The 15,771-nt window shown below is 51.3% G+C and overlaps 1 protein-coding gene across 1 annotated transcript; it reads left to right on the top strand.

The window, feature by feature from the left end:
* The first annotated feature begins 24 nt into the window (after window positions 1–24).
* Window positions 25–9,439, top strand: DEGS1 (delta 4-desaturase, sphingolipid 1). Its single transcript, XM_036453431.2, has 3 exons — window positions 25–199; window positions 5,123–5,865; window positions 8,964–9,439. The coding sequence occupies exons 1-3, from the start codon at window positions 118–120 to the stop codon at window positions 9,108–9,110; spliced, it is 972 nt and encodes a 323-aa protein (XP_036309324.1). The 5' UTR covers window positions 25–117; the 3' UTR covers window positions 9,111–9,439.
* Window positions 9,440–15,771: the final 6,332 nt, after the last annotated feature.

The following is a 15,771-nucleotide window of genomic DNA, read 5'->3' as shown; positions in this document are numbered from 1 at the left end:
TCCTCCCCAGCTCCGCCGCTCCGCCCGCCGCCCGCCCACTCCAGCCGGGCCGCCGCCGCCGCCTCGGAGGATCCGGGAGCGGGAGCGACAGTCGGGAGCCGGTCGCGAGCCGCCGCCATGGGGAACCGCGTTGCGCGGGAAGACTTCGAGTGGGTCTACACCGACCAGCCCCACGCCGACCGGCGCAAGGAGATCCTGGGTGAGTCCGGGCCCGCGCCCCGTTATGTGCGTGCGCGGCCTCCCGCCGCCGGGGCGCGCTCTCCCGGCGCGGGGCCCCGCACACCCCGGGCCCGTTACGAGCCGGGCCCCCTCCGCGTCCCACCGCCGCCCGGCCGCCCCGGAGAGGCCCCCGAGGCCTCAGGCCGGCGCTCGGGGCTCGGCCCGGCGGAGGGGGGAGGGGACGATCCCGCGCTCCCGCCCGCCCGCCGCGCCGGCGCTTCCTCGGGGAGGCCAGGCATCCGGCTGGCGAGAGGGTGCGGGGAGCCGGTCCCCCGGCTAGATCGCCCTTGGGTGGGGGCATCCTCACCTTTGGAGACCCCCGTGCCCCGGTGGGCGCCATTGCTTCCTCTTCCCCTCCCTCCCCTGGGGCTGGGGCGCTGCCCGGGAGCTTCGGGGGTCCGTGCACCGGCGATCGGGAGAGGGCGCCGCCGCCCTGTCCCCAGGGAGGGGCCGAGGCCCGGCCGGAGTGACCCCTGGGGCTTCCCGGATGAGAGGCTCGTTGTCTCATTGATCCTCACACCCGGCCTGCGACACGCGGGCAGATTGTTAGGTATTTTCCATCCGTCCGGGCCCTGGGCACCTGGAGATGGTCCCCTGGGCGCCGATTCAGGCCTCTGCACCCGCCGGCGAGGCCTAGTTGTCGCTCTGGAGGTGCGGGCGCTCTGCTCCTCGGAGCTTCTGAATTCTATGGAGAATTCGCTTCTCTCTCAGGTTCCTCTTCACGAGGTGCTGGGGGCACTGGGCTGACTCTTTTACAAACATTACCCAACTCAGTCCTCCCAGTCGAGGTTAGTGATTGCTCTTCTGAAGGCGAGCACAGAGGGAGTAAACGTTAGAGGGGGGGGGATTCCGTTCTGGGTTACATTGCCTCCAGGAAACGAAAGGGTGGCCAGCTGAATTAGAGAAATTCTTTCTCCTACATTGTATTTTCCTTAGTGTGTCCTCTCAGCATCCATTTGAAATCAAACAGCAAGCCCCTGGTTTTTGCTGGGGGAATCCAAAGTTAGAAATGTCATGTTTTTTTTTTGTGTGTGTGTGTGTGGTTTTTTTTTTTTACAGAAAGGAGGTAGTGGATCCTTTTGAAATTAATTTTTAAAAATTGAATTAGTAAATTGGGAGCTTGCACCTCCTTTATAGTCGCTATGAAAGGTAGACTTTTTTTTTTAAGACATTAATTTATTATTCCACTTAGTTATGCATTCATTGGTTGACTTTTTTTAAAAAATATATTTTATTGATTTTGTACAGAGAGGAAGGGAGAGAGATAGAGAGAAACATCAATGAGAGAGAGTCATTCATCCCCACTGGGGATGTGCCCGCAACCAAGATAAATACCCTTGACTGGAATCGAACTCAGGACCCTTCAGTCCCCAAGCCGATGCTCTATCCATTGAGCCAAACCGGTCTTGGCAAGGTAGACTTTTTGTTCATCCTCACTGGAAGGTATATTTTCCATGGTTTTAGAGAGAGTGGAAGGGAAAGGAGGAGAAAGAGAGAAAGAAACATCCATGTGAGAGACCCACATCAATTGGTTGCCTCCTGGGGCCAGGGAACCTGCAACAACTCAGGTGTGTGCCCTTAACCACCATCAGCCCAGAACCCCGGGTTCGTGGGCCGATGATCTAACCACTGCGCACACCGGCCGAGACAGAGGTAGACTTTTAAGAGAATTTGGTTCTTGGATGCTTTCTTTTTGTTTGTTTATTTTCAATCCTCACAGAGGATATGCTTTTATTTGGAGAGGAAGGAAGACAGGGAAGAACATCAATGTTTTGAAACATCCGTCAGCTGCTTCCCGTCTGCGCCCCCACTGGGGATGGAACCTGAGACCTTTCGGTGTACGGGGTGATGGATGCTCCAAGCAGCTGAGCCACTGGGCCAGGCCTTGATGCGTTCTTTTTAATTACAGGGTGCATTTTGCAAGTGATAAAGAGATATGTCTTATCAACATATTGCCTAAGAATAAGCAGGTATCCACCTGGGGAAAATCAACTCCTGAATATGGATCTTAGCTACTGAATAGAAAACCAGTGAAGCAAAAAAAAAAAAAAAAAAAAAAAATATCTCCACGCTGAGCCTTTCCCCACACATTATCTCCGAACCATTTCACTTGGAAAGATAAAAGGCTGCGCATTGCTCAATGAAAATATGATTATCTCCCCAGCAGGTGTAAATACTGCTCCGGGTTTGTTTGGGGGGGGGGGGGTGGAGTATCAGGGAAGATAAGAATCTGGAGATTTGTTTACCTTAAACGTACATGATAAAGAGATATTTCTGAAATTCATCAGGTTTGGGGGGGGGAAGGATGAGGAAGCATAAATACGTTGTTTAACAACCAACACCACTAAATTTACATTTAGAGTTATATTAAAAGTAAAATTAAAAGGCACCTGTGATTTCACTTGTAAGTGGAATCTAAAGAACAAAAGAAACTAATGAACCAAATAGGGCCAGAGGGATGGATGCAGGGGACGGAATAACACACCTCAGAGGGGCAGGGGTGCTGAGGGAGAGGGGACAGGAAGAGCATAACCAGAGAACATATATGCATATATGAATAATGGGACCGGGCCGGGGTAGGGTTGGGGGAAGGGGACGAGAAGGGAGAAGATGGGAGACATCTGTATACTGTCAACAATAAATAAATGAATTTTAGAAAAAGACATCTATGTGAAATTAATGAGGGCTTGGGATTAGACCTTACTTGTAGGTCAAATAATAAGCCACAAAAAATGCTCCCTTTATGGTTATACTTCCACAGGAAAATAGAATTTTTTAACAGCCTTAAGATCTAACTCACCGACTTTAAAGTCACCCATTCAAGTGTACAACACAGAGTTACCTATTTCGATTCCGTTTTTAAGATTTTCCTGTCACCCCCAAAAGAAACCTTCTACTCCTTCAGTTCTTGACCTCACTTTCAACTCTCTTGCCCTCACTAATCTACTCTCTGTCTCTAGATTTGCCTGTTGGGGACATTTCTTATAAGTGAAATCATGCAATACCGGTCTTTTTGTGACTTCTTTGCTCGGCCTCATGTTTTCAAGGTTCATCCATGTTGTCGCATGTATGGGCACTCCATTCTCTTGTATGGACATACCGCAGTTGACTTGTCCATCCATCGTTCGGTAGGCTTTTGGGGTGCCTTCACCCTTTGACTGTTAAGGCCATTGCTGCAGTGAACATTACATAACCCGTTTCATTTCTCTTTTAAGAGTGGAAGAGCTGCGTCCTTGGTAACTTCATGTTTAACATTTTTGAGGAACTGCCAAACTGTCTTCGAAACTGGCACCACTGTATGTGGTTATTAGCCGTGTGTGTGGGTTCAATTTCCCCACATCCTTGTTACTTACTGCCTGTCTTTGGTATGACAGCCATTCTAGTGCGTTTGAAGCGGTATCTCATTTCGGTTTCAATTTGAATTTGTCTAATGAATAATAAATACTGAGTTATCTTTCTTGTGCTTACTGGCCATTTGTGTGTCGGCTTTGGAAAACTATTCAGATTCTTTGTCCACTTTTATTTATTTATTTTTCCTCCAAACATATACAATTATTGATTCAGAGAGGAAGAAGGAGGGACAGAGAGAGAAGCATCAGTGATGAAAGAGGATCCATGATCAGCTGCTTCCTGCACGCCCCTTGTCTAGGGATGGAGCCTGCAACCTGGGCCTGTGCCCTGACCTGGAATTGCACCGTGACCTCCTGGTTCATAGGTCAACGTTCAACCAATGAGCCTCGCTGATCAGAGTCACCCCAATTTCTAAAAGTGTTATTTTTAAAGCAAAGGCTGCCCAGGTGCCGAGTGGAGGCAGCCCAGGATGTGACTTGGTGGAGTTTTAGGCGGTTAGTGTCCTTTGCAGCCTTTGATGTGTGTTCGTGTGTTGAGAGCATGCGTGTTTGTGTGTAGTGAGCGCTGAGTTGGAGTTGGGGCCATGGCAGTGCGCTTGCTCCCCTGCTGAGCTCCCTGCTGCTCCGGGTCATCAGTCGGTTCTGGCTTCTGGGTCTGACTTTGTCCGTTTTTAATTGGGTCAGTAACTGTGAGAGTTTTAAGAGGCCTTTCGGTAGTCTAAATACTAGTCACTTACAAGATACATGATTTGCAAACATTTCTTCCTGTTCTGTGGTTGTCTTACTTTACTGATAGTATCGTTTGCAACATAAAAGTTTTGATGCAGTACAGTTTATCCATTTTTTTTCTTTTGTCCTTACTTATGTTTTTGGTATAGTAGCCAAGAAATGAAGAATATTAAGATTGACTTCTTTTCTGCATATGTACTATATTGCTAGATACACAGGCTAGATTTGCCAGACTATGTAAACCGGATACGTTTACGGTACAAAGACTTGTTAGAGGTGAAGAGGTAATTGGGCCCTGGTTGGTTTGGCTCAGTGGATAGAGCGTTGGCCTGCAGACTCAAGGGTCCCAGGTTCGATTCCAGTCAAGGGCATGTACCTTGATTGCAGGCACATCCCCAGTCGGGGGTGTGCAGGAGGCAGCTGATCGATACTTCTCTCTCATCGATGTTTCTAACTCTATCCCTCTCCTTTTCCTCTCTGTAAAAAAATCAATAAAACATATATTTTAAAAAGATGTAATTGGACAACATGAAATCTTTACCCCTCTGTGACTATGTTTTTGTTAAATTGGAGAGTACCTTTTGAGGCTGATTTTCCTACATAAATTCTCAATTTGTTGTGACATAGTATTTAGTAACCTTACTTTTAGAATCTCCTCCTTCCTGAGGAGATCAAGTCTCTAATGGGGCATGTAATGATTTTTTTTGGGGGGGGGAAGGGAGAGAAGGGAAATTAGTGTGTTACTTTAATGGTCGATTTAATTATCATTGTAGAATTGTGCTTTCCTAAGTTCCTAATTTCTGGTTTTTGTTTCTTCTTTACAGCAAAGTATCCGGAGATAAAATCCTTGATGAAGCCTGATCCCAACCTGATCTGGATCATCATCATGATGGTTCTCACGCAGCTGGCTGCGCTGTACTTAGTGAAGGACTTGGACTGGAAATGGGTCATATTTTGGGCGTATGCCTTTGGCAGCTGCATCAACCACTCCATGACTCTGGCCATTCACGAGGTTTCCCACAACAGTGCCTTCGGCCACTACAGAGCCATGTGGAACCGCTGGTTTGGGATGTTCGCCAACCTTCCCATCGGCGTGCCGTATTCCATCTCCTTCAAGCGCTACCACATGGATCACCACCGCTACCTCGGCGCCGATGGCATCGATGTGGACATCCCCACCGATTTTGAAGGCTGGTTCTTCTGCACCACTTTCCGGAAGTTCATCTGGGTGGTCCTCCAGCCTCTCTTCTACGCTTTCCGACCTCTGTTCATCAATCCCAAGCCGATCACTTACCTGGAAATCATCAATACCGTGGTCCAGCTCGCATTCGACGTGATCGTTTACTACGTGTTGGGAGTTAAATCATTAGTCTACATGTTGGCAGCGTCCTTACTCGGTCTGGGTTTGCATCCGATCTCTGGACATTTTATAGCCGAACATTACATGTTCTTAAAGGGACATGAAACCTACTCGTACTACGGGCCTCTGAATTTACTTACCTTCAATGTGGGCTACCATAACGAACACCACGACTTCCCCAACATTCCCGGGAAAAACCTCCCGCTGGTAAGTAAGGGGTGCCATACCTATGCCGGTTTCTGATGGCTGTGTGATCAAAATGAGTCTCCGCTTGCTCATGTTCAAAGGGATCTAGTGTGTTTTACAGTGAGCTTCTCATCAGAGAGAACGAGAGAAGTCCCGCGTCTGCTAGCTGCTCTCAGAGTTCACACCCAGGGATCGGAGCCCGGTGGGAACTCTTAGGGCTGAGAAGTGCTGGGGGATCTGCACAGCCTGCTGCCTGCAAAGTAATTCGGAAACGGGGAGGGAGGCCCCTCTGTACAGTAAGCACAGCTCACAGGGCCTTCATCACGGCTCACCTACAGAGGCTCACTAAGACCCACATGTGGGTTTGTGGTGGAAGACAGATTCCCACATAACTGATGTGCAGAATACATGGGCTCACTTTCCTGAACTGCTGACTCCTCGGGCAGGGTCATCTGTTTCGATCACAGCAGACTTTTTTTTAAAAAAATATATTTTATTGACTTTTTTACAGAGAGGAAGGGGGAGAGAGAGAAACATCGATGAGAGAGAAACATTGATCAGCTGCCTCCTGCACACTCCCTACTGGGGATGTGCCCGTAACCAAGGTAGATGCCCTTGACTGGAATCAAACCCGGGACCCTTCAGTCTGCAGGCCACACTCTATCCACTGAGCTAAACCGGTTTCAGCACAGCAGACTTTTAGTGTATTGTTTGTGTAGTAAAGGAAAGAAACTTGGACTCTTACCTTTTCTTGCCCTCCAAGGACCACCTTCCTAACTTCAGGTGTCTTTCTGGTACATTCCTTAGACTTTCCATCCTCAAAATGGGGAGTTTTTACAATTGTTATAAGAACTGTTTCCATAAATCTAAAAAAAAAAAAAAAAAAAAAAAAAAAAAAAAAAAAAAAAGTACATATGTATGAGATGTAATAATAGTTTTTCTTGATTTCTTTAAATGGATATAAGCCAGATAGTTTATGCTTTACTGCCTCCCAATCAAATTTTATAGATTTCCTCATATAAAGTTTTTCAATGTTGGCTGTTTAATATGTAACGTTTGATTGGATTCCCAATGGAGGAAAGAAAAAACTACAAAGGACATTGGGTCGGTGGGGCAATTCTGAATCTGGATTGTGTAATAGATCACGTATCGATGTTAAATTTTTGCAGAATGAAATGGCACCGTGATTTTGTGGGGAAAATGTCCCTGTCCTCAGGGAACACATGTTGATTATGTATGGGTGAAATGTTAGGGGTAAGTTGACACAAAATGTAACTTACTTACAAAGTTGAGCAAAGAAAGCAAAGTATGTGGTGTATGTTATATATAGAGAGAGCGTGACTGTGACATAGTGTGAATGAGTGGGCCTAGGTGAAGAGCATAGGCTATAGGTTTTACTATTCCATCAGCTTTTCTGTTAATCCTTACTCAAGGATATTTTCCCCACTGATTTTAGACAGAGTGGGAGGGAGGGGAAAAGACAGAGAGAGAAAAACATTGATGTGAGAGAGACACATTGATTGATTGCCTCCCCATATACCCGGAACTGGGCCCGGGATCAAGTCTACAACCGAGGTACATGCCCTTGACCAGAATCGAACCCAAGACCCTTCAGTCTGTGGGCTGACACTATCCACTGAACCAGACTGGCCAGGCCCCTCAGCTTCTCTGTAGTAGTAAATCACAATAAAATGTGGAAGCACACCACAACGGTCTGGACGCCACTCTGGGCCCGGAGTCACGGGGCGCTCCTTGGTCACTGAGCCGGGTGCCGGCTGCACTGGCGGGGTGGCCTCCGCTCTTCCCCGAGTGGGCAGGCACATCGCTTACTTTGTAAAAGGTTATGGAGAAAGCTGGCTGCCCTCTGAACAGAGATCCTTTCCCAACATAAGCCACATACTTTTACTTTCTTTCCCAGACTGAAACTTAGTTCAAGTATTGACTGTAAGGCCATGGCTCACGGATGTCTCCTTTCCCCTGTGTCTCACGGTGTCTCCGCACTCCTTAGCTAAATTCACAGATGGCCTTAGACTGCTCTAGCCCCCCCTCTCCTCCCGCTTTTCCTCTCAAGGCGTGTACACCGAGGCGTGTGCACCAAGGCGTGTACACCGAGGCGTGTGCACCAAGGCGTGTGCACCGAGGCGTGTGCACCAAGGCCGGCCTTGTTCTGGTTTTCTGCTTTTCCGGAAAGATGGTATTCTAGCTGTTAGGACGCATTGCTTACCGCTGCTCTGGCCTCAGTTCAGCTGGATTGGAATCCAGGTTGAGCTATGTGTGTGGTCTGCAGGTGTCCTTCTTCATGGGAGAACTTCGGGAATGTTGAAGGGCTGTGTCCAGAGGTATTACATCACTCTCTCCTGACTGACAGAGTACCCTGTGGGGAGCTCTCTCTGACTGAATGGTTCCTTCAGTGTGGTACGATCATCTGGTTCTCCACAACCAGAAAAGACTGTTACATTCCCGAACTGAAGGAGTCATTGAGACGTGACCACCTTTTTCTTGCTGTCTGTTCACCACCGTGACTCTGCTGTGTTGTTCCCCTTTGGCGGTTATCAGGAGAGTTTGGTACATTTCGGTGAAGCCATGGAACCGGTGTGCTTCCCGGTCACACTGGCAGCAGCCACTTTCAACAGACATTCTCACCTCGGGATGGCAGAACCGCACGCTAGACAGGTGCCCATCCAATGGGCACCCACAGCAATGTACTCCCATTGGCCAGCTCCTGATGGCGGGGTCACGTGTTACCTTCGTACCCCACAATCCATGTGGGTGTGCTTGAAAAATAATAGTCTCTGTTGGTAAAGATTCCAAATAAGCCAGATACGTAGTCCCTCAGGGCTTGATAGGAAAGCGTCAGTCAGCCCAAGGTCAAGTCTATTTTCCTGATGAATCTGCTTAGAGTTCACATATAATACTTTAATTTAAAAAAATGGAAAAAAATAAGTAAAATAAAAGAAATTGCTTAGAGTTCATGAAGCTGCTTTGTTGATGGGAGAGGTTGGAGGGGAGAAAGGTCTCATGGTTTCCCAGTGTCTGTCACCCGTCTGTCTGTCCGTCTGTCATCTTCACGAGGCCTCGGGGAGCCCCCCCTCACTCACGCTCTGTGTCTCTCCCTCCAGGTGAGGAAGATAGCGGCCGAGTACTACGACAACCTGCCCCACTACAACTCCTGGATCAGAGTCCTGTACGACTTCGTGATGGACGACACCATCAGCCCCTATTCGAGGATGAAGCGGCAACAGAAAGGCAAGGTGGACCTGGACTGACCGAGGTCACAGCCGGAGGGATTCCTCTCTGACGCCCCCAGCGGCCACGGGTGGGATCAGCGGCCGGCCGCCCGCGGACAGTTCCCAGCGCGGTCCCCGGGACCAAGAAGCTAACCGGCTCCCGGCAGGCGGCCTGGCCACACAGCGTTCGGCTTCCCACGCAGGAAGCGCGTTTGTGTCTGTGTTGTCGAGGACGGCCTGTGACGTTGGACAAGCAGATGACAAAGAGCTTCACAAAGCTACTCCTCCGATATTATTTTCACTATGAATCGTTCCTTTATTATAACAGCTAATCGCTTAGCAGTTAGTCACAATAAATAGTATTTATCACATTTTTGTACTTGACTGTCTTTGTATGATTAGGCTCATCAGGGTGCTGGTGAGCGAGCTTTAAAATCCCGCCAGGAAAAACAAAAGGCCTGGGAATACCTTCCCCTGCGAGCTGAATGTCTCGTTTTTAGTTTTCACAGTTGTGCGTGGGACCTACATCAGACGCTGCTGAGCCCCGCACAGCCTGTCAGCAAAGTCCCCAACACGCCACTTCCTTTTCAGGCCCGCTGACTCCCCGTTAGACGCGGCTCTCTGTCTGTTTCCTGTCCTGCCGTGGCAACGGGCTGCAGGCTGAAGGGAGATAGCTGGTGTCGAGTGGCCAGTGTCATGGCTAGACTCTTCTTTTTTTTGCTCTCCTCTCCCCTCCGCTGGGGCAGGGCCAGCATCCCCGGATGCAGACGTAGACAAGGCTCTGTTGACGCTGGCCAGGACCTCGGCTTTAATGAGGGTACTGATCTTATCTTCCCTGGCGTGCCTGTCACATCGCCATACGAGATGGGACAGGCTCTGGAGTGGGTGAGGGCGAGTGATGGGCGGGAAACCACGGCTCACGGTGCACCCCAACTTGGGCCTCGCCCCAACTTGTGCGGACCTCGCCCCAACTTGGCCTTGGTACCTTAGCCGAAGCGGAGGAAAGGGCCAACCCGAAATTCTCATGGGAAACAAAGTTTAGATCCAGAGCCAAAATGCACTCACTCATTCATTCATTCATTCTACGGGCACTTGGCCAGGCGTCGCTTTAGGCAGCGAGGATACAAAGACAAAACGTGGTCCCAAAGGTAGGAGCGGATGCTCTGGCGCTGGGATATGCGTGGGATCGGCGCTCGGGACGTGCACAGTGTCACTTTAACCCACGCTGGCCCTGTGAGGGAGACGCATTTTGCAGAAATGAGCCTGAGGGCACGCACTACCAGGGACAGAACGGCTGCGGAGCCTGGATTTCTTTATTGCCTGCCTGCCCTGGGAGGTCTCTGCCCGAATAAGGTGGTGCATTGTCCTGGCCTCATTGGGAAAGCTGGAGAAGCCTGTCCCTGGAATGCAGTAAGGAGAGTCTGATGGCTGAGGCTGGGAAGGCCCAGAAAAAATCCCCTTGGACACACAAGAGCACCGAAGGCCTCTTGGAATGCTCGGTGCTGAGACAGGGCGAGGCCGGCTGAGGCGGCTGAGGGGTGTGGGGACACCGGGGACAGCCCGGTGGGGACCGGGAGCAGGATCTGACGACAGGCATATGTAGGTCAGCTCTCGCTGCAGGTGCTTTTCGGGTGGAAAATTAATGACAAGGTAAGAGTCGCGTGAAGAAAGACGAGAGTCAGCTGAGGAGGGACAGCTCTGACTTTGCCAAGTTGCATCTGAACTGAACTGGCAGGCGGCTCAGGAGACGCCTAACTGGGCAAGCACGCTCAGCACTGCCGTCCAGAAGGAAGCTGCTGTCCTGGGCACGTGTGGTTGGCACGTGGCCTGGAGCCAGGGGTGAGGACAGTAGCCTCAGGTTTCTCTTTAATCTGGATGCAGAGGGGAATACTAGTAGGAAGAGCCAGCACCCCTCCTTGGAGCGGGGGAAATACTCCTAGAATTTCCTGCTAAGGGCAGAAGCCAGAGAAACACAAGGAGCTTTCTATGGAGCCAAGCGGAGGCCGTGGCACTGGGTACACACCCTGGATCTGTAATCCTTGGGGGAGAAGCAGAAGGGCAGCTTTGTGGGGAAGGCCGGGGCATTGACTCGCCAGCAACGTTGGATTCTACTTGTAGGTCAGCGACGGCTGGTCCAAGGAGGCCACCATCATCGCCCTCCCTGTCAGGTGGCTAGCAAAGGCCTGCAAGGAAGGATCCAGTAAGACCCGGAGTAACCTCTCATTTGTCAAAAAGGGAAAGGGTCGAAACCGGTGTGGCTCAGTGGATAGAGCGTCGGCCTGCGGACTGAAAGGTCCTGGGTTCGATTCCGGTCAAGGGCATGTACCTTGGTTGCGGGCACATCCACAGTAGGGGGTGTGCAAGAGGCAGCTGATGGATGACTCTCTCTCACTGATGTTTCTAACTCTCTATCCCTCTTCCTTCCCCTCTGTAAAAAAACCAATAAAATATATTTTTCTATAAAAGGGGAAAGGGGCCCTGGCCAGTATGTTCAGTGGTTAGAGCATCACTGGGCTGTGTGTGTGGCACGGACCAAAGGGTTGCAGGTTTGATTCCTGGCCCTGGTTGGGGCATGTTCAGGAGGCAACCAATCCATGTGTCTCTCCCCCTCCCTCCTTCCCTTCCACTCTCTCTCTAATTGATGGGGACCAGGGCCAGCGGAGATAAAAGAGAAAGGGCCCATCGTTGTACAGTTATTTTTGGTTTAAGCCTCCCCTACCCTCCCGTTTAGTAGCTGAGGTTTTTGTCTCTTTGACACAAGGGAGAGTCTGGTTCCATTCCCAACCTCGACAGTAATCTCCCATCTCAACCCTAACAAACACCTGGACGCCTGCCGTCCCTCCGGGCTGGGCCGGGGACATGCCAGAAGGTGAGTCCTTCCCGGTGGCGTGTCCAATAAAACCTTCCTGTTGTGTGAGCAGATGCTGGCTTCCCTGCTGACGGCAGGCGCCAGCCCCCAGGCTGTGTCCAGCGCCTGCCCTGTCCATTCATGCTTAGCCCTGAGTCTCCATCACAGCACGTCTAAGTCACGCTGTCCATCTCCCCCCCAGGGCGGGGTCCCCTACAGAGGAACTGTCTTAAAAGGCTTCCGTCCACCTCTGCTTTCCAAGGGTCTGCCCACCAGGCCAAACAGGGGCCCGCCACCATCATCAATAGCTGGGTGGCTCACCCCACTGCACCCCACTTTGATGCCTCAGCGTTGAAAAGAACGACTCCAGGTTCTAGCTCAAACCCTTCCGCCCTCAATTGTATGAAAGCAGTTTCTTCCTCCCTGCTCCCTTCTCAGCAATAAGCAGACGAGTAAAAGCAGGAGGAATCGCCAACAGTTAAACCTGGATGACCAAGTCAATGAACTCCTAAAGAACACTGGATTCTCTAGGGGTGTCGAACTCAATCAGAGAAGGGGCCAAAATCTAAAATCCAGCCTAAATCGCGGGCCGAATGGTTTACTGAACAGTCATAAACTGTCATTGTGATGGAAACGCAGCGGAGTGCAGTGATGACAGCGCGGTGCGGGCCACATTGCAAGGCCTGGCGGGACGGATTTTGACACATGTGCAAGTCTAGCCTCAACCCAGGCCTTCCAGGGCCAGCAGCAGTTTGGCTGAAGTAGCTGTTTTCCCCAGAGGCACAGGCGTGGCTCAAGTCAAATCTCAAATCTTCCTTAGTCCATGGGTCCCGAGCTGGTTCCTAACGCCCTCCTGTCAGGCCCGTGGTCAGCAAACTCATTAGTCAGCAGAGCCAAATATCAACAGCACGACGATTGACATTTCTCTGGAGAGCCACATTTTTTAAACTTAAAACTGCTTCTGACGCCACTTCTTCAACACAGACTCGCCCAGGCCGTGGTGTTTTGTGCAAGAGCCATATCCAAGGGGCCGAAGAGCCGCATGTGGCTCGAGAGCCGCAGTTTGCCGACCATGGGGTTAGGGGATGCCCCCAACTCTGTGATGTCAGCCACCCCTGTGCTCTTGGCTGCGACATGGCCGCTTCCCCAGGTGGGCCCTCGGCCTCTCGCACGCTCGTCCCTCCGCTGACACTCCCCCCCCTTTTTAAATTTTTTTTTATATTTTATTGATTTTTTACAGAGAGGAAGAGAGAGGGATAGAGAGTTAGAAACATCAATGAGAGAGAAACATGGACCAGCTGCCTCCTGCACACCTCCCACTGGGGATGTGCCCGCAACCAAGGTCCATGCCCTTGACCGGAATCGAACCTGGGACCTTCCAGTCCGCAGGCCGACGCTCTGTCCACTGAGCCAAACCGGTTTCGGCTCCGCTGACCCCTTTGCTACCGCATCAGAGACCAGTGTGAGCAGGTTCGGGGAGAGGACTGCCATGTCCCAATCGAGCATCGTTAGCGCCTCTGAAAGCCCACAGTGTAAAGCAGGTAATCGTCGCCTTGTTCGGAGGAGGAGGAGGAGGAGGAAGCGAGAACCAGAGTGAGGTGACCTGCCCGGGGTGGGCCAGCCTCATGTCTGTCCGCGGAGTGGCAGAACCAGAACGAGGGCTTAACGAGCTCCCTTCTGAGCCCAGCCCTGGCCCCGCACGGTGACGGCGGGTGACAGCTCCATCGGTTCCCTCCTCCGGGAGCCTGCTGTGCGTGGGGAAACGAGGGCGTCGGGCCACCCGTGCCGTCCGCGGAGGACAGAGGCCGCGAGGGTGTCCTTCGTGGGGAGGGCTGGGCCCGTCCACTCCCCGGGGAGCACCCCGGGGACAAAGCGCTGTCTCAGCAGCCGGCTCAGGCTCCAGGCCGGGTTTCCAGAGAAAACAGTGCCATCGCTCCAGACCTGTTCGGACCTGGCTGCCCGAGGGAGGCCCCGGCTCTGCACACATTTGCCGAGGGAACTAACAGCCTAAGCCAGGGCATGGGAAGAACCTGAACCGACATCACAGGTCTCTTAAGAAGCCAAAGGACCCGGCCAGTGTGGCTCAGTGATTGAGCGCTGACCTATGAACCAGGAGGTCACAGTTTGATGCCAGGTGAGGGCACAGGCCCGGGTTACGGGCTTGATCCCCACTGGGGACGTGCAGGAGGCGGCCGATCCATGATTCTCATCATTAATGTTCTCTGATATCAATAAAAATATTTGAAATAAAAACATATATATTTTTTAAACGAAGCCAAGTGATCTGCTGGGACTAAAGAAGGGTGTATACGCATGGGCCTGCTCGTTCCCAGAGAATACTAACTAACCTGCAAATGCTGATGGCTGGCTCCTCCCTGGGCCCGGCCAGGGCTAGTCTCTTCATGCGCTGTTATCCTCACCTGGGGATCATCCTTACGCTGCAGCCAAGACGCAGGCAGGAAAGACTGAGTAACCCGTCTAATGCCACAGGCACAGCTCCAATTCAGGGCCTCAGTTCTCAGTCATTTCTTTTCTTTTTTTAAAGATATATTTTATTGATTTTTTACAGAGAGGAAGGGAGAGGGATAGAGAGTTAAAAACATCGATGAGAGGGAAACATCCATCAGCTGCCTCCTGCACACCCCCCACTGGGGATGTGCCCGCAACCAAGGCACATGCCCTTGACTGGAATCGAACCTGGGACCTTTCAGTCCGCAGGCCGACGCTCTATCCACTGAGCCAAACCAGCTATGGCTCGCAGTCATTTCTTAAAAAGGATTTACAAAGGACATTTCTCTGGAACTCAGAGCCCCCTTCCTAATTTGTCCAGCATGTGGCATTTTTAAAGGAGAATATCCCTGCTCGCTCTCCCAGACACTTGGGCAGCAAGCCTGACGCTGGCCCCCAGCAGGGTGGGCGAGGAGATTGGGGCAAGTGCAGCCAGTAACTCCTCAAGCTGTTTCCACACGGAAAGGGCCCTCGAAGTGCTTCACGGGAAGGCAAACGCTACCCGGGAGCCTGGAGCTCACATTTATTACCAAACATTTTAAAGAGCTGGCTCGGTTCGGCCGGCTTTGCCGAGAAGAGAAGACGGTGGACACTCAGAGATCCAGCTCCTCCAACCGCTCACTCCTCCTCGGGGTGACTGTAAGCCCAGTGGCCGGGCCCAGGGCAGAGCACGGCCTGGGAGGGGGTGCTGGGCAGGGGTCCCCCATTGGAAGAAGTCCCATCACCTCCAGACAGCTCAGGGCAGGAACACAGGACGTCAGCGCCCTGGGCCTGGAGCCACGAGTCACTTCCCACGGGCCCAGGACCGGCCTGTCGCTGCCTGGGTGTGGCTGGCCATCGTTACCACGGTCGCTGGGAACATCAAGGTGCTGGGACTGATCGTTGGACAAAGGATGTGTCACAAAGCTGACAAACTGGTGCCAAACCATAGCAGGGTGTGCTCGCTGCCCAAACGGTTGTCCACATGGTTTTTTTTTGAAATTTTTTTTTAAAATGGTGGTAAAAGCCCTAACCGGTTTGGCTCAGTGGATAGAGCGTGGGCCTGAGGACTCAAGGGTCCCAGGTTCGATTCTAGTCAAGGGCATGTACATTGGTTGTGGGCACATCCCCAGTGGGGGATGTGCAGGAGGCAGCTGGTCAATGTTTCTCTCCCATTGATGTTTCTAACTCTCTATCCCTCTCCCTTTCTCTCTGTAAAAAAAATAAATAAAAAATATATTTAAAAAATAAAATAAATGGTGGTAAGACACACAACATAAAATTTACCATCGTGCAGTTCGGTAGCGTTAACCACATCCGCGTAGTACAATCCATCTCCAGGACCTCAAAACTGCAAGTCCAGAC

This window comes from Pipistrellus kuhlii, unplaced genomic scaffold, assembly GCF_014108245.1.
Source record: "Pipistrellus kuhlii isolate mPipKuh1 unplaced genomic scaffold, mPipKuh1.p scaffold_m20_p_25, whole genome shotgun sequence".
NCBI classification, from domain to species: Eukaryota; Metazoa; Chordata; class Mammalia; order Chiroptera; family Vespertilionidae; genus Pipistrellus; species Pipistrellus kuhlii.
The sequence above is the reverse complement of the archived record's forward strand: the minus strand, read 5'-3'. Positions and strand labels throughout refer to the sequence as shown.